Source organism: Haliotis rubra, unplaced genomic scaffold (assembly GCF_003918875.1).
Source record: "Haliotis rubra isolate DU_JTF1 unplaced genomic scaffold, ASM391887v1 Scf398, whole genome shotgun sequence".
In the NCBI taxonomy this organism is placed as follows: domain Eukaryota; kingdom Metazoa; phylum Mollusca; class Gastropoda; order Lepetellida; family Haliotidae; genus Haliotis; species Haliotis rubra.
The window spans coordinates 564,278-582,954 of NW_025767077.1; the positions used below are offsets into that span (position 1 = coordinate 564,278).

Genomic DNA, 18,677 nt, shown 5'->3' on the forward strand with positions numbered 1-18,677 from the left:
ACATAGATCTCTCTCACTCACACACTCTCTCACACACAGATCTCTCTTTCTCACTTACACTCACACATACACACAGATCTCTAACTCACTCTCACACAGAGATATCTCTATCTCTCTTTCTCTCTCCCTCTCGTTGGCTGGTCCCAGAGCAGAAATATTGCACTCACTCACTCACTCACTCACTCACTCACTCACTCACTCACTCACTCACTCACTCACTCACTCACTCACTCACTCACTCACTCACTCACTCACTCACTCACTCACTCACTCACTCACTCACTCACTCACTCACTCACTCACTCAGGACCCCTCTGACGACTTGTCTGTGGAAATGTCTGTGTGGCAGTCCCTGTAATTGCAATACTGATCCTTCTAGGTCTTCTACAGATCTCTTCATCAACTTTCCAAAAATATTGCTGATCACAATTTTCCACAAACCATAAAAGACGAAGAAATAAACCACGAAGTAATTGTGAAACAAAAGAAGCCCCATTACAAACAGAACCTGCCTGTACATGTCCATGTTCTATCATTGTACTACTACCTCCGACTTTGACCTTAGCCTCGGTGTCTTCAGTGTGATAAATCTGCTCCATATACCAGCTGGTTCCTGTCCTCACTGACTTGGCTAGCCCCCCTGGCCCCAGTGTGGGGGCGTGAGGCAGGTCACATGTTGCCCTCTACACCTCACCTGTCAATCAAACTCATCTCCTGTCAAGGGAAACAATCAGTAAAGCTGAAGGTTCTGTCAACCAGTAAAAATTTACAGCATGGAATGTTTGTGCAATAAAAGTGTTATATCGAGAAAAATTGATAATTATGACCACAGCAGGCCTAATATCCGAATCCTAATATGTCTCTTGTGGTAATGATTAATGATGAATTTTTGTATAAATATTACTCCATGATGACTTGGTCCATCTTGACTGACTGACTGAGTTTGGTTTTATGCTTATTTTAGCAATATTCCAGCAACATCACAGCAGGGGACACCAGAAATGGGCATCACACATTGTACCCATGTGGGGACGGTCCATCTTGAGGGTAACTGGGGTGGGTAGGTGGAACTGTTGTTGTTTAGCCAAGTGGTTGAAGCGTCCACTCTTCATGCTAAAGACCCAGGTTTGATTCCCCACATGGGTACACTGTGTGAAGCCAATTTCTGGTGACACCTGACGTAATAATGTATGAATATTGCTAAAAGCAGCTTAAACCATACTCATTCAACGTATAGGGATATCTAAACTCGTGTTGATGGCGACGAGGATGATGGTCACTTGGTTGTCTAGACTTGATTATTTACAGGCTGCCATTTTACAGCGGAGTTTGACTTTAACAAACAAACACATGCACAAACAAACAAGCTTGTTCTACCCTGTGTATTCATTCCCCTCTTAAACATCCAGGTGCTGTTTTAGCAGCCATAAGAATTCAGGGGTGTCTGAAAAATGGGCAAAATACACCAAGTTTATGATTATTTGCTGAAGTATTACTGAAAACATTATTTTGGAAATGAACTATATTTCACATCAAGGTTTCTATCGCCAACACTAAACTCATTAATAACTGTGGGTGGACATGGCGTTTAGCCACACCTGTTGAATGTTGTAAGGGTAATAGTAGCATTAGGGGATGGTATTAAGCACAGATTTATTGGCACGATAATGGATATTAAATGGATTCAGCACATGCTTAAAAATGTTAGGGTAATACAAGTTGATAAAAAGGAGTAATTTGTAGAGATTGAAATTAATTATTGATTGTTTGTGTTGCTTTTTCACATTATTGGAAGAACTGTGCAGTGAGGGGAAGCATACAGTTCGATATTCAAGGTTACTTGGCCTATCTGTGTGGAGTTACCTCCTTTTGCCATGTCAGGACCTGCTGACAGTAGGTTTAGGTCAAAATTTGCCACAATTACTGTTTTTGTCGAACAGCTGATCAACAATGTATTGAATTCAGGCCATGGACAGTAAACAGTGCATCAGTATTTGATCGACCTTCAAGGACAAACTGAACGATCTGAAGGTTCATGTATTGTTTTTGCTGTAGATCCTTGATAAGCCCCTTGATATGCCCCTTATTAATCCCCTTATTCATCCGGGACGGTGGGATAGCCAAGTGGTTAAAGTGTTTGATCGTCACGCCAAAGACCAGAGTTCGATTCCCCACTTGGGTACAATGTGTGAAGCCCGTTCCTGGTGTCCCGTGCCATGATATTGCTGGATTATTGCTAAAAGAGGCGCAAAACTATATTCACTCACTCACCCTCATTCATCCCCTTTTTTGTGTACTATGTCCTGATAATGTACCAAATGTCACTCTCCGCTCACCTCCAAGGTGCCAACAAACTGACTTATCTATTACAATCAGAAGATGGGATCCAAACAAAGTGTACTCATCTTTACAACTTTAATGATTTCCTATCTGGAGCTGAAGCCTCTGTAAAAGGTCGACTGACAATGCTGTCTATTTCTATTGCATCACTGTCATTAATCATTGTCACATTACCAATAGATTATCCTGTCAACAAGTCCGTTTTATATATTGTTAGATCCTTTGATAAAAACTGTATTGAATTTTCCAGAAGTCATTTCTTAATGTTGTGAAATATGTTGTTGCTCAATGCAATCAATGTTTTCATATCAAATTTAGCTGCTTATGACCACAAACTTGAATTCTATTTACTTTAGTGGCTCTTTTGGGTGCACACTGTTATCTGATAATAATTTTTATAAGTGGTTAGCAGAAGATATTTATTACCGAGGTTTAATCTGTAGTAATAACCGTGGCTTCCTGTGACATTTATGTAAGGGCGGATAACTCAATGACACTATTACAACCTTGAAAATTTGCATGTTAGCAAGGTCAGCCTGACATGTTATCACACTGTAAAGTTGAATGCCATGCCATGCCATAACATTTTCATTTTATGCAAATGCTGGACTTGCAGTAAATAATCGCCCTGGTTAGTTTTGATCTGTGCATTGAGCCTCGGTCAAATGCCTCAAAGCACCTGTTTAACAAATATTAACTGGTCTGTGTCAATAAACTTTCGACAGTGATGTCTGAAAATTTATGTCATTGCGATTGTTTGTGGAATCTAATGCCATTCAGTGGTATAGAAATGTTAATATTTGAAAAATCATCTTCAGATGATGGTGTTATGCATCAGTAGAATGCATCTTGTATACATCCCCTGTCAATTTGTCTCCTTTACTATGGCATTTTTTGCCCACCTGCAAATGTTTAATTCATAAGAATTTGTCAATTTGACTTCATTAATTTTCCTGCCAAAATGTCAGTAAATTATGTGTGGTAATGCCACGATTTTATTTGTAATTTCCTTTTGTCACCTCTGATGAATCAGTAGAAAACAAACAGGCCACGATCTTAAATCCAAGATCTTCGTTCAAACACCTCCCGGGGACATATTGATCCTTGAGCAGCCTCTTCCTGGCTTTGTTTTGGTTTCCATGGCAACATCACATCTTGCCTAATAATCAGAAAAGTCCAGTCTGTAAGGCTGGGAAGTCTAGCAGGGAAAAGAAGCTCACTTTAAGGTCTTTTTGAGTGATATCTTGACTGACAGGGAGAAAGAGATGAGAAATTAAAACACTGTTTGATGCCTGCTGTCACCATAAGTCAAGAATATTCAACCTTCAAGGCTTCGTGCTGGTGATCAGATTGTAACATCAGCCATAAATGGAGTAGATTTTTGTTGAGACATTTTTTAAATATATTTGAGTGGATTGGATGTATTGTTTTGAGTAAGAAGGAAAATCTGTTATTTGCAATTTTGGATGACTGCGGAGGTAATGAATAATTTATTTAAAGATTCTTTGCAAGTCACAGTGTTAATCCCAGTGTAAATGCCATTTACGAAAATAATATTTTCATGATATAAGTATCGTTATTGTTTATAGAAATAACATAAAGGTTAATGAATGTTTTGTCTTTCAAAATATTATTTGTATTCTACCTTTATTTCACATTTGCTTCTGTTGAAGATTAAAAAGATCTCACTGGGTTTTACTGTCTCAACTTTTGAAATTGCAAAAAATGTTTAATTGCTGAAACACAGGGTGTTAGTTTACATGCTTGTTAGCTGTGTAGCTCATATACCTGTCAATTTCAGCGTAAATGAAATGAACATGCTATGAATAGTTCACGAATCAATACACATGTCAATCCAAGCCCACATGTGTTTCTCCTTTAGTTACATGGCATGAGAGTTACCTCCCCTTTGTCCATTTGTAGCCGTTTTTTTAGCTGAGGGACTGACACTGTGTTGTTTGAAAGATTTGGTACTCTTCTGTCAAAATATACCAGACCACCAGAGAAGAGATTTAATGCTTTACTGGCACTCCTGATAGATAGATTGTCGTCTCTCACAGCAACTCCTAGATCATTGGTTCTTTAACTCTTTCATAGTCTTCATTTTATGATAAATATCAGAGTTGAATATTCTCTTTGATTTGGTTAAGGCTGATATTATTCCAATCTTCTCTTGTCACTACTTGACCTTTGTTGAAGAATTTTTTCAATATTATTGCTCTTGTATGTAAATTTCTCATACAGTCAGACCTATTTTTATAAGTGCTTAACTTAACTTTCAGCTGTTGATCATTTGCTTTGTTATAAGGTATTTTTTGTGCTTGGAAAAACTGAAATCCAAGTATTGAACGTAAATGGATTATTTTTGGATTGAGAAGAAAAACAATAAACACTGATGCTATTACATTAATCTCGGCAGATATGGTTTTCAGCGTTCTAATCAATAAGGTTGCACTTGCTATGTAAATATTTTTCATTTATGGATAAAGTCGGATCAATGTTCACTGCTTTCACCTGTATCTGAGCATTTGTTCAAGTGTCGTTTAAAATTATTTGTTGACACTAACATTCTCAATCAACATCTCTAAGTGGGAACAGAAAGCCAAAGGAAACTCGAGATTGATTTTCTCACCTTCTTTCTGAAGAGTTGAAGACTTGAGCCCCAAGGGAGTTAAACCACAATGCAAATGGCCATAAAAAGCTTTTTCTTATTCCAAACTGCCAAATATTTAGCACATTAAGCTATTCTGCACTGTTCCTGATAAGTTTGGGCTGAGATGAAGGATGTTTAGAATTCCTTGGAGATCATGTTTATTGCAGAGAGAAAGGCCTACCATATGTTTTTCATCCCATTTGTTGTCTATTTCAATAAAGACGCATATGGGACTGGTTTGATTTCGTGCTGCCTGTTGTCAATTGCGCTATTGACTAATGCAACTTGTGATTTTCATGATTTGTGATCTAACTGTCCATTTCTCTGGCATATTTTTGTTCCAACCAAATGTTTTTCCTATTCCAAAGTATTTTTGAGTGCATTTGAAGAATGATTTACAATGAATAAAGTGAAATTGAAGCTGGAAAGTGTTTATACATGTTTATGAAATTTGATGCAGAAGGTTGGAGAAGGCGTTGGTATGAAAATATTTATTTTCGGATTGATTGATTTATGAGCAAGGGTGTGTGTTTCACTTCCTTAGATAAAGATAAACAGCTAATAATTGGTTTGTGTTGACATTATGCCACATCTTGTGTGAGTATATCATCCTGTTGATTTTGATAAGGGGGTATGGCATTACTTTGAGGAAAGAAAGATTGAAGTAATAGAAGGCACTTGTGTTGGTATTCTGTTTTTACTTTTGAAATATCAGTGCTGTCTTTTCTTGAATGCTTTGTACTTTATTTCATTGTTCGTTAGGGCTTATGTCTGTTTTTGCTTGGAATAGTTCTACTGACTTCAATAATCGTTATTTCACAACAAAAGAATGAGAATGGCAGTATTTTTTTCGATGGTGAAGATCGCTGTGGAAATAACAATGATCTGAGGGATTTTTATTTGACTGAAACAGATAAATCATATATAAATTTTATTACCTTACCGATCAAAATTAATCCTTGAGATAATTGAAAAACTTCTATGACATCCATGTATTTCTCTTTCTGCCTCCAACCTTCTGACCAAATGTTAGTGATAAATATTAGTAAAAGAAATGAAGATGCACTTTTGGCGCTCTACCAAATAAGATTTCTGGCGGCTCATCTGAATTATTATTTTGAATAAAATTGGGGGAAATATTGAATTATATCAAATACACAGGACAATACTAAATTAATTCATTTTCATTGCGATTAAGCACTTTATTTATTTTTCACAAGCTGTCAAAGCCAGGTGTGTACATACATTGATGGATGTGATTTTCATGAAGTATGAGCGTTTTGTTGGACTACTAGGTATGAGTGAGTGATTGAGTTTAATTTTACGCCACACTCAGCAATATTCCAGCTATATGGCGGTGGTCTGTAAATAATCCAGTCTGGACCAGACCATCAAGTGATTAACAGCATGAGCATCTGTCTACGTAATTGGGATACGATGACATGTGTTGACCAAGTCAGCGAGTTTGACCACCCGATCCCGTTAGTTGCCTCTTACTACAAGTGTGGGTTACTGAAGATCAGTTCTAACCTGGATCTTCATGAGTCTTACTAGGTAGGAGGTGTACTTCCAGCAAGGAAAGAAGTGCCACAAATAGATTAGGGTCATAATTGGTCTGGGGCAGTGGGGTAGCCTAGTGGTTATAGCATTTGCTCGTCACACCGAAAACCCGGGTTCAATTCCCCACATGGGTACATTGTGTGAAGCCCATTTCTGGTGTCGCCCCGCTGTGATATTTCTGGAATATCGCTAAAAACGGCGTAAAACCAAACTCACTCACTCATAATTGGTCTTCATTGACCACTGCTTGTCAAAAGTGGAGATTTAATCTTGGATGGACTTTTAAGATGCTCATTATGTCAATCACCAGATTTTCTGGTCCAAGCTATTATTTACAGGCTGCCTCCATGTAGCTTGAAAATTGAAGAGTGTTTTGTAAAACCTCAGACAGACAAGCAAAGACAATAAAACATGATTGTCCTTGTCTGTAGATACTTGGGGACAATAAATTGATGTGAAGTCGGGTTGTTTGGGTCAAGAGAGAGATGAAAATACGATAATTAAGTTATTGCTGACATTTGAAGATTTTGTGTAGTAGCACTGAATGAACATTCCAAAGGGAGACATGGCTAATCAGGTCTCCAGTATCAATGCTTGTAGGAAGATTTGATTGAAAGAGTTGGCCAAAGCAGACTGGACAATTAGGGAAGATGTAATCAGATGGCGGACCGGTCAGGAGGGCTAACTTCAGTCAAGAAACTAGCTGCTTTGTGTATATTCCTTCACATGATAAGGGGCTGTGGGGTAGCCTAGTGGTTAAAGCATTTGCTCGTCAAGCCGAAGACCTGGTTCGATTCCCCACATGGCTACAATGTGTGAAGCCCATTTCTGGTGTCTCTGTCGTGATATTGCAGAAATATAGCTAAAGGCGGTGTAAAACTAAACTCACTCTCTCTCCATTCATGATAAGGGGCGGTGGTGTAGCCCAGGGGTTACAGTGTTCACTCGTCACATCGAAGGCCAAGGTTCTATTCCCCACATTGATACAATGTGTGAAGCTAATTTCTGGTGTCCCCCGCTGTGATATTGCTGGAATATTGCTAAAAGCAGCTTAAAACCAAACTCACTGACTCATTCATGATAAAATGTTCCAAAATTGTGACTGTAAGGATCTATCCCAAATGTGCGCTCACGCTACGACATTGTGACTATGGGGACCTGTTCCGACATTGTGACTGCAGCCTTGTTCTGACTGTAGAAACTCTCTGACATTCTGACTGTGAGGACCTGTTCTAACTCTACGGACGTGCTCTGACATTCTGACTGTGAGGACCTGTTCTAACTCTACAGACGTGCTCTGACATTCTGACTGTGAGGACCTGTTCTAACTCTACGGACGTGCTCTGACATTCTGACTGTGAGGACCTGTTCTAACTCTGAGGACCTGTTCTCTGACTGTGAGGACCTGTTCTAACTCTCTACGGACGTGCTCTGACATTCTGACTGTGAGGACCTGTTCTAACTCTACGGACGTGCTCTGACATTCTGACTGTGAGGACCTGTTCTAACTCTACGGACGTGCTCTGACATTCTGACTGTGAGGACCTGTTCTAACTCTACGGACGTGCTCTGACATTCTGACTGTGAGGACCTGCTCTGACATTCTGACTGTGAGGACCTGTTCTAACTCTACGGACGACATTCTGACTGTGAGGCTCTGACATTCTGACTGTGAGGACCTGTTCTAACTCTAACTGACATTACTGTGAGGACTGTTCTGTACTAAACTGGGCGTGCTCTGACATTCTGACTGTGAGGATCTGTTCTAACTCTACGGATGTGCTCTGACATTCTGACTGTGAGGACCTGTTCTAACTCTACGGACGTGCTCTGACATTCTGACTGTGAGGACCTGTTCTAACTCTACGAACGTGCTCTGACATTCTGACTGTGAGGACCTGTTCTAACTCTACGGACGTGCTCTGACATTCTGACTGTGAGGACCTGTTCTAACTCTATGGACGTGCTCTGACGTGACTATGAAGACATGTTGGACCCTCTTCTGACTGTACAAACTAGCTGTCTCCCACTGACATCATTCAGGTCAAGACAGATAAAATTACGAAGCAATTAAGTGAAACAGGAGTCATCCACTTTGATCACAGTACAGCAGTACAGCTCCCAAGTAATAGCATTGATTACTTGGCTAGTGATAGTCTGGGGATGGACAGCCTCCTCATTGCCACGGTGTTATGTTTTAATGGTTTCGCAGTCTGGACAGAACTTGCATGGATATGCTTCATGTATGTGCCAATCAGCTCTTGGACGCCAAGTTTCTATAAAAGGAAAATCCTTGCATATTGGATGAGTTCACCAGGTGTCAGTGATGGCTAATTGACCCAATACACCGACACAGATGTCCCTTGATGCTTGAGTGTTAGAAATATAAAGTGTCTGATCTTAACAAATATGCCCTGGGGGGGCTTTGTTGAAAATGTGAGTGAGTTTAGTTTTACGCCGCACTCAGCAATGTTCCTGCTTTATGGCAGTGGTCTGTAAATAATTAAGTCTGGACCAGACAATCCAGTGATCCACAGCATGAGCATCGATCTGCGTAATTGGGAACCGATGACATGTATCAACCAGGTCAGCGAGCCTGACCACCCGATCCTGTTAGTCGCCTCTTACGTCAAGCATGGGTTGCTGAAGATCAATTCTAACCTTGATCTTCACAAGTGAAATGTAATATGGGTGATATGTAGTAGAATGTACTTGGAATTATGAATTATCTTTACTTTCTTTGATATAATGATGATCTTCTTCTTCTCATGATGATGATGATGATGATGATGATAATACTGATGATACAGTTGGCTTTGAACTTCTGAAATTCATGCAGATACATAATATATAAGTTGTAGGATTCTTGATGTCGTGAAGACCCGGGTTTGATTCCCCACATGGGTACAATGTGTGAAGCCCATTTCTGGTTTCCCCCTGCTGTGATATTGCTGGAATATTGCTTAAAGCAGTGTAAAAATAAACTCAATCACTCACTAGTTATACAAGAATATAAATATGTATGTCAACTTCAGTGAAGCCAGCCTATTGTTCAGATGGCATAATGATATGCGATGTCATGGACAATGGAGGATGTAACACAAGGTTCTCAAGCACGAAGCAGGGTAGTATAATATTGCTTAGATTAATCGATCTGCACTGACAACCACTAACATGCACATGAAACTATAGGAATGAAGTCCATACTTTATCTACATATTAACGGGCAGTGGGGTAGCCAAGTGGTTAAAGCGTTTGCTCATCACGTCGAAGACCCGGGTTCAATTCCCCACATGGGTTCAATGTGTGAAGCCCATTTCTGGTGTCCTCCGCAGTGATATTGCTGGAATATTGCTGCAGTGTAAAATAAATACTCTCACTTACTCACTCACTCACTCACTCACTCACTCACTCACTCACTCACTCACTCACTCACTCACTCACTCACTCACTCACTCACTCACTCTACATTATGTCAGTGCAGATACTGTGTGCTGCCAGATCCAAAGTTAATGGATGGTTGTAGCTGATGTCATTGATAAGGTCTCTGATGAGGTCTCTGACGATGTCACTGAGGCAGTCAATGGCATGGAATTAAGCAGTATGTTAGAAGTGTTTTGTAGGTTTTCAAAGGGCCCCTTTAAATTTCCAAGAATGTGACGAACAGAGATAGCTGCAGTCTGAGCCTTCAGAGGGAGACTTAAGATCTAGTTATTGATGTATAATCTAGCGTAAGACAGACAATAATCTAGCGTAAGAGAGTGTATCCTCAAACTATTGTCTCATTCTCCATATTATACATGGATATAGACGAGAGATGGGAACTGCCAGGATTTTCCACATGGAAGCTTTCTTACAAGGGCATTGACAATTTTTTGGGGATAAAATCCGAGAAAATTTTGAGATATTTGAACGCTGGAACATAAACCTTTCACGGTCATTTAGAAAATCTTATCTGTAAGCTTTATAGCACATTGAAAATTCAACCGGAGATTAACATTTTCTTTGAATCAGAATTAATGACCCAATCTCAACATTCCCCTGATTATACTCACAGTTTTCGCTGACATGATAAATTGGTATGAAAATGTACTACATACCCGTATTGACCTAATACCGCTTCAAATGGAAACTTGTTAATTAAAAGATAAGTGTCCTGAAATGATATTGATTGCAGCCCACTCTCGATCCTTATCATGGCAAAGCACCTGTTCAGCTACTGAACAAGGGAAGTAACTCTGCCTGACTTTGATGCCAGCTAAGCTGTGTTTGACAACTAAGCTACAGAGCTTTGTCGACAAGTTACTGTGACAACGCTGTGTAATGTTGTATGATGTGTTCTGGTGATTGATGAGATGGTTAGCCATAGGTTAATATAGGTTAATATATTCATAGATGGGATCTATTATATTATCATATTCTTGATCATTACTCGAAAGAAGTCACTCGGTGACATTTTGAAGGGATTGGTTTCAAAAGTTGAAAAGGATCATTACAGACATTTTAGTGTAATTGTGGATGATATTAAAAATTCTTAAGAAATATGATAAAATAATTTCTTATGATGGTATTTGTATTGTTATGGAGAACTGGATATGCTTATGTTATTTTGCATTGTTCATCTTTCAGGAGTCTTACAAAAACACAAATGGGATTCGCCAGCCTAAACCGGAGAAGCCCAATTCTAGACCGCCATCTCCACCAAAGGAGAAACAAAAGCCGATTAAAAAGAAGTACCAGAAAAAGGTAAGATTGATTTTCTTCAGAATTCTGCTCATCTTCTGTAATCGTCATGAACATTGAGAGAAAAGGAAATTGAAGTAAATACATAACATTGCAGTGCAATAGTTTTTCTGTTAAATTTATTTTTAAAAACCCAAACCCACCAATTTCAATTGTTCTGGCATTCGTGATTGTTTTTAAGAATTATCACATTTTTAGTTGTGGGACATGGTGGCCCAGTTGTCTGCATCACCACATTTAGCTTTTCAGCAGAAAAATGGGTTTGAATCCGGTTTCTGTTATTTAGTTTAGTTTTAAAACACCAATTTCAACTATTATGGCATTCATGATTGTTTTGGAGATGTGCAGAGTTATCTCATGTTCAATTATGTGGCCCAGTTGTCCGAGTCATTGCAGTTAACATTTCAGCAGAAAAAAACTCAGTTGTGGGTTTGAATCCCGGTTGACACCCATTATGTTTCTCGGTTTCTCAGCACCATACCTGTGGTCGTGTTTTTCACCAAAGTGATAAACGTTCAAGACCCGCATCGCTTGAGGCTTTCCTCCTGCACTGAGGTTATTCTCCATGATATAACTGGGTAACTGTTACAAGGCAGTTAAACTATTCTCTCATATTCAGTTTTCTTTGATATATCCTTGAGGTTTTACATGCAGTTATATTCCAGTTACACAATGGCAGCTTGTGTGATGGAGTCTGTAATGTAATGGACAGACAAACCAGTGGTTGATATGATGAACACCCCATTCCTTTGGGGTATACTGACTTGTAGTGAACCAAGTCACTGAGTTCGACCACCAGAACCAATTAACTGACTTGTTTAGACAAGCAATCAGGTGCTGAGGGCTTAATCTGACCTAGGTCTCAACAGATCAGGGCCTAGATTTTCGAAGCTCTCTTAGCGCTTAGTCGTAAGTTAATGTTAATGTATGGCACTTACGACTATCTTAGCGCTAAGAGAGCTTCAAAAATCTAGGCCCAGGACTGTATATATCTGATGTTACCTTCAGAAATTGTCCTTGCTGTTCACATAGTGTATTTACTGTTATAAATGATGTGTAAAAGAATACAATGGGGGAAGTTTATTAAAATCATTCAGAACATGTTGATTTGTTGTCAGAGATCAGGAATGAACAGGCTTCCTTCAGATGTTGGTTTAACTAAATTTATAAATATTTCCTATTTGCATGTTTTCAGTAAATATTCAGAATATACACAAGGAAACTGTGAAGTTTTCATCTTGTCAGCTGTTGGTTTTTCTGGTTTGAACTTGTACTGACTGCTGTGATACAGCTCACTTTATTTTGATGGTGGCTTCAGGACATTCACTCACTCTCACACTCACTCACGCACTAAGTGCACTCACAGTTGAGTACATTTTGATATGCCAGGAGAATATTTATAGGAACATCAACCAACCATTGCCTTTTAACGTTTACAAAAAGACTGCATATTTGTAAGCGTATGGCAGAATTACAATGGCTTTTGATGTTTGCGAATATTTTGTTAATTCAGTATTCATGCAAACCCCATTGATGTGTAGAAATATATTCAGCTCAACATACAAGTTAGGGAAATGGTGCTGTCTGTCTGCCTGAGACAATACCATCTCCGAAATCTCTGATCAGTTCAAATTTACAAGACAGACCAGGCCAGCAGCAAAGGCTTTAATGTTTCATTGTCTAATGAAGCTTAGGGGGGAAGATTTAGTTCTCAAGCATCTTTATTGCTGCGTCTGAGCTATCATTATTTGCCTGTAATTGCAGATTATCTGCACTTGCTGCCTAGAGGGTCTCTTCTCATAGACAACAGTTGCATATTGATTTCCCCACTGATAACCAGACGCGAACTGGTGGCCATTTTGAATTTTTTGTAGACTTGCCCCACAATTGAGATCACCTTACCCGATTTCATCAATTGCTGTTTGAAAGAATTTTTTTCCTGTTTTTCTTTGTTGGCCGTGTAATGGATGAATATATTCTTTGCGCTTGAATATATTCTTTGCACTAAATAATATCTGAATGTTAAGATTGATTTATGAATGATATTTACATTTTCAGAAAAAGCATATGAAACTCTATTTACAGTTGTTTAAAAGATTGATGATGGTGTGAATGTTGATTAGCAGCAGTTTCTAACTGTACGTCAAATCACAGGGCATCAGCATATTGAATTGCACAAGTTCCTCTTTATTAATGAGAAAACAAATTATTTCTGTATGGACATTGATAATGTCTGTTTGCCGATCTGTATGTTCTTCCTGATGGCTGGCCACTTCCGGCTTAGGTGCCCATCAGAGACAGTACAAAAAGATTATCATCATCAAAATGACATATTCTGCAATCCATCTGATTCAAGCATTTGACACCATGATCATTAACGATTAAGTGCTGCCCGCAGAATGGCAGGCTGTAAACCACTTGTTTCGAAATTTAGCGCACTGTCACTGATGACAGATCATCACTTTTATTGTTGGGGCCCTTTAATCATCATTAATGTTCATTGTTGAAGGTATCTGATTTCACTGTCGATGTCCATATCAGATGAACGTGGCTTGTCAATAACGTGTACATTAGCCAAAGCCATTATCAAGATCTAATAACTCTTTTTCTGCATGACTGCAGTTGTTAACATAAGCTCATCACCTGGGTCCGAAGTTGTGCTCTCTGAGATGATACACAAGACAACAGGGATGGGCGTTGGTCATTAATATACAAATGCTGGCATTGTACTTAACTGGTTTATTGGGCTGAAAATGAATTCAAATGCCTGGCTTACATTTGTCTAGCTTTACATAACAGAAGTTATGGAGGCATCACTAAACAATTCAAATGGAAATGAAATTGGTCCAAGGGGAGGTAACCTCGTCAGCCCACGTCTCTGCAAATGCCCTCCATGAGACCCAAGGGCTTTATGATTGAAAGAGAGTCCTCTGACAATGGATCATAAATTCTGTGTAAATGAAAGTCTCAACTGACAACATGTCAATATGAGAATTATCTCCTGGTCTTGCCGCTGGGCCCCTTGCAACATACACAAGGCCCCTCGGATCAATATCAATTGCTGGCATGATTATCTCCCCATGTTTGGGAGATTAGTTTACAACTCAGACACCAGGTAGCGCTTGGGAAATTTGTAGACTGGGATTGGATTGTTTTCCAGCGCTTCACTACTATATTTTTCCTCCATTGAGAGTTGGTGTAATCTACTGAGAGAAAAATGTTCCTAATGGTTGCAATTCTGTTTCAAAGGTCACTCAATTGAAGAGTAAAATTATTGCTATGAAGTGGAGTTGAAAGGCTTTTAGAAATTTCCATTATGAGATTATATTACCAGCAGTAGTGTTTTGGCAAATTGGATAAAAAAACAACGTTTCTTGTCATGTTTGATTCAAATTACTCGTAAAACATGTCAGTATGGTTGGTTATGTGCAGATTTCTATTTTCAAATTGATGCATGAGACGTATACACATGTGATAACACAACCTGGCCAAGCCTTTCATTAAGTAGCGACAATACCTTGGATGGTTCTTTCAAGGTAAACACAGCAATTTGCTCATGAATACAGACTCAAGAAAGTGTATCAATAGCTCTTTGCTTAAACCGAGCTCCGTGGCTTGCGCGAAGCACCTATCGACACTTATGACACCATACCATGAGGTGCACCTGTTGTTACCTTCTTAAAAGATATACATGGTGCAAAGAGCGAAGATCACCACGTCTTTACCGACAGCCTTGCAGGTAGGCCAAAGGCGGGCTAGTGTCTTCCTACCAGCTCATTATCACTCTTCAAGTTGGTGCTGGTATCTTTACCACAATTGATCATATTTGAGGGTCCTGTCCAAACGTTGTTAATGTCTGATTCAAGATGATGATTCACTGGGCACAATGACGAGAGTTTTATACAAATAGGTGGGCTCCCCTTGAGAAGGCCTCCTAGCGATTGGGAAGTGTTAATTCTTGTAAAGAGAATGGTGTAATCGTTTACCTTCCGATATGTGATTTACTGGACTTGGGGAGACGCTAAATAAACTCCTGCCTTCAGGAGTGGATTGTTATCTATGAGGGATACTCAAGTTAGTACATAGCCGTCTGAATTGCTACGAGAATTTTAAGGGGTTCTGTCACGTTGAGAAATTACTTACAGCGTTTACAAGGATTTGTGTTTCATTTAAAATTTAATACTATCTGCCTGTTGTTTGCTGTTGTGATAATTTGGTAGAAAAATCCAATCTGTGTGTCACATAGGGATCTTATTAGCTGTGAAATTACATGGCGGAAACTGATATATTTATCTACATCGCTTGTGTTTGTACAAAGGCAAAACATCTGCCGTTCTTGTAGTATGGCTACACAATAAGAAAACATCCATTTGAGAGAGAAGAATACCCCAGTACTGAGAATATGTTGGTTTGATTTGCAGACATCTGATCTGATGAGCCTGCGATATCTTTTACCGAGTTGTAGATACGAGCTGTTGAAATATGTTATTTCTGGCTTCGATCCTCTTACAATAATCATGTTTAATCATTTCCACATACCGTAGAAGCTGTTAACCAGGCAATGTGTTTGTGAGTTTTATATTTCAAAGACCATTAACCTTTTAAAATTCAAAGATAAGACGACTGTCATGTCTTCCAGTAATGTGTCGGGTTTGAACATACCAAGGTCGTTTGTGCACCATGTCGGATTCTCACCTTCCCATTGATTTGTTGTCAACTACCTACCCAGGGGATGGTGAGGGGGATTAACCTGACAGGTAAAAAGGGGGGGGAGGTTGTATTACAGGTAACTGGGGGTGTATCAGTAGCCCCTTCAGGGCCCAGCAGGACCTGTGCTGGAGGTTGTCGGGGTCACACAAGGGGAAGACTGTTGTGATATATTCGGTCTGACACAGCATGGTATTAGTGTTAGGGATTACAGATCGGGTGAAATTAACAACCTTAATGCTCTTTCATCTCTACGCTTTGCATTTATGACCCAAAGATGACGGGGTTTCATTTTTTTAAAGTTTCTAAGTCGCTGTTTGTCTGATGTGAAAGACTTGGATTTGTAATAAATTTATGAGATTAATTAACACTTCATGACATTTATTTCAGTATTTTAGCCGCCTCAAGCTGGAGGGGGGGAGGGGTGGGGGAGGATAGTGTAATCCTACATCTAAGAATGTGTTCCCAAAGAATTTACACGCGCTCCAGGGATGGTGTAATTCATTTGAAAGACATTTTTATCTGTTGAGATATCTAATTCCTTGCCAACGCCTGTAGTTCCCAACTACGCCTGCAGGGGGAGCCAGTAACATGGCTTGTCATAAATGTGTTATAAATGGGTGATAAGCTATCAACAACTTGAAGGAGATGTCATGAATTGCTCTCATTCACATGGTGTACTATGAGCTTGCAGTTGGTGTTTTTAATCTGTGTTTGCGACTTTCTATACAAGCAGTTATAAGTGCCCATAATGCTCTCTGACTTAAAGCAATCAATCAGAGAGGAAAATGTGGAGGCTTTTTCTACGTTTTCCATGAGAAAAATTCAACATTGAATTGAAGTGGAATAGCAAAAAATTTGAAGTAGCTGAATTTGCCTTGATTGGAATTTTAAGTTCTCAAATACGAGTCCAGTTGATTGAAAAGTAAACGTATTTGCAGACAGGAGTCGGAATGGTGTATAAGGTGTACCTAAATAGAAAAAGATTTTGGATTTCAGAAATAGGTAAATGGCTTAAAAAGGGGACAATTAATTGTCTCTTGAAAAAGACATTTGTGAATTACTTTCAGGAACTGGTTTTTGAAAGCTCAAGAGAATCTGTTTCTTTCTGCTTCATATCGGTAAAAAGTCTTGTTAATCAAAATTACGAAACCAGAAAAACTTAATTGTTGGAAAAAGCTGATGATTGAATGGGATGCAAAGTACAAAATGCTTCTTTCCCGTGGATCAATAACTGGCGATGATGTGCATATAAATTGCCAAATTGTTGCACAGCTATGGCAGAAAAGTGCTTGTGCAGAGCGAGGATTAATGGAACATTGCTGATATCTTTCGCTGATCTCCTGGGGGTTGAAAATACATTGTAACAGGATATGGCTCAAATGTGATAGCTTTAAAACAGTGTTACCAAATTCTGAACTGAAATAACACAGCCATGAGAAATGAGATGCAGGGGATGTAACTCCTGATAGTTATCTTCCTTGATCTGTTTGATTGGCATTTTAAAAGCTGATGAATAATAAGAAAGGTATAATACTTATGGATGACAACTTTATTATATTATGATGCAACATTTTCGTATCATTCTTATACCGTTGTCAAGCAAGAGTTATCTTCCTTGCCCACATTTCCTAGAAACTTAGGTACAATTTCTCATGTATTCAATTATTCAGGTTGTAAGAAAGTATTTTGTAACTTTTGACAGGAGATCTTTAGAAATAAGAAATACGAAGTTATATAATTAGAAATAATTATAGTATGAATTATTTTTAGGTGCCTGAGTTTCATCTTTGATAAAAAAAATACATAGACAATGATACAAATTTTGAATAATCTTTGAAATTGGAATTGTGAATGAAAGTATCTAGCTACTGCCATTTACCCTTAATACAGTCTATTTAGCATCCCTGCTGTAGAAAACCTGTCATAAGGAGAATAATTATGAAAAACAGAATTTGTGTTCTGAGATGTTTGCAAAAATGGTCAATACTTGCCTACACATACACTAGACAAATGCGTGTGGACTTGAATCATTACAGATCTGTCTGAACTGTTTTTGGCCACGTGGGAAGAGACAATGCTGATTTTAAGTTTGATAGTGAGCCAATTCATGCAATGTTTTTTAATTTTAGGGCAGTTCAGTAGTAATATTCAGATGTTTAATCCTCCAGGATATTTGAGTTTGTAAATTCCACTATACCAAGTGTTGCGAAGGGTTAATCTTGCCACGCTTCTGATAGATTAAAAGATAATCTGTAAACGAGGCATCGCCTGCCGACATCTCTACTTCCCAGTCTTGACCTGTATTCTTTGGAATTTCATGTAACCTTTGACCTAACCTGAGAGAGGTTGAGAAAATTTGAGTTGATTTGAATTATTCAACGTAGGTAACGTTTTGAAGAGGGGCAAGTTGGGTGAACACTGTTTACAGCATACAGCTGATACTATGGTGGAATATCAACTCTGCGACAGCATTGCTTAGTAAGTGCGATAATTGCGGAATGCGATTCTTGCATCGTGTAGCTGTAGACTAGCGATTGTGGCATCCTCACATTTGCTGCCATGATATTGTCAGGGAGAATGTCTGCCATGTCTCTGGAACGATTTGTTCATGGGAGGGGGTGATTGAGATGAAATAAAGTTTGCGTCAAAGATTTACGAACCCTGGCCGGTA

At 38.9% G+C, this 18,677-nt stretch overlaps 1 protein-coding gene across 3 annotated transcripts in view; it reads left to right on the plus strand.

Moving 5' to 3' along the window:
• LOC124286983 (autism susceptibility gene 2 protein homolog) overlaps positions 1–18,677 on the plus strand; it is a 249,675-nt gene that overhangs the window by 116,436 nt on the left and 114,562 nt on the right. For 2 of the 3 annotated variants that reach the window (XM_046723445.1, XM_046723447.1), the window contains exon 2: positions 11,183–11,299. In XM_046723445.1, coding sequence (XP_046579401.1) covers positions 11,183–11,299 — 117 coding nt within the window. Of the gene's footprint in view, positions 1–11,182; positions 11,300–14,943; positions 15,036–18,677 lie in introns of those variants that run through there. The other variant, XM_046723448.1, reaches the window with a different exon arrangement.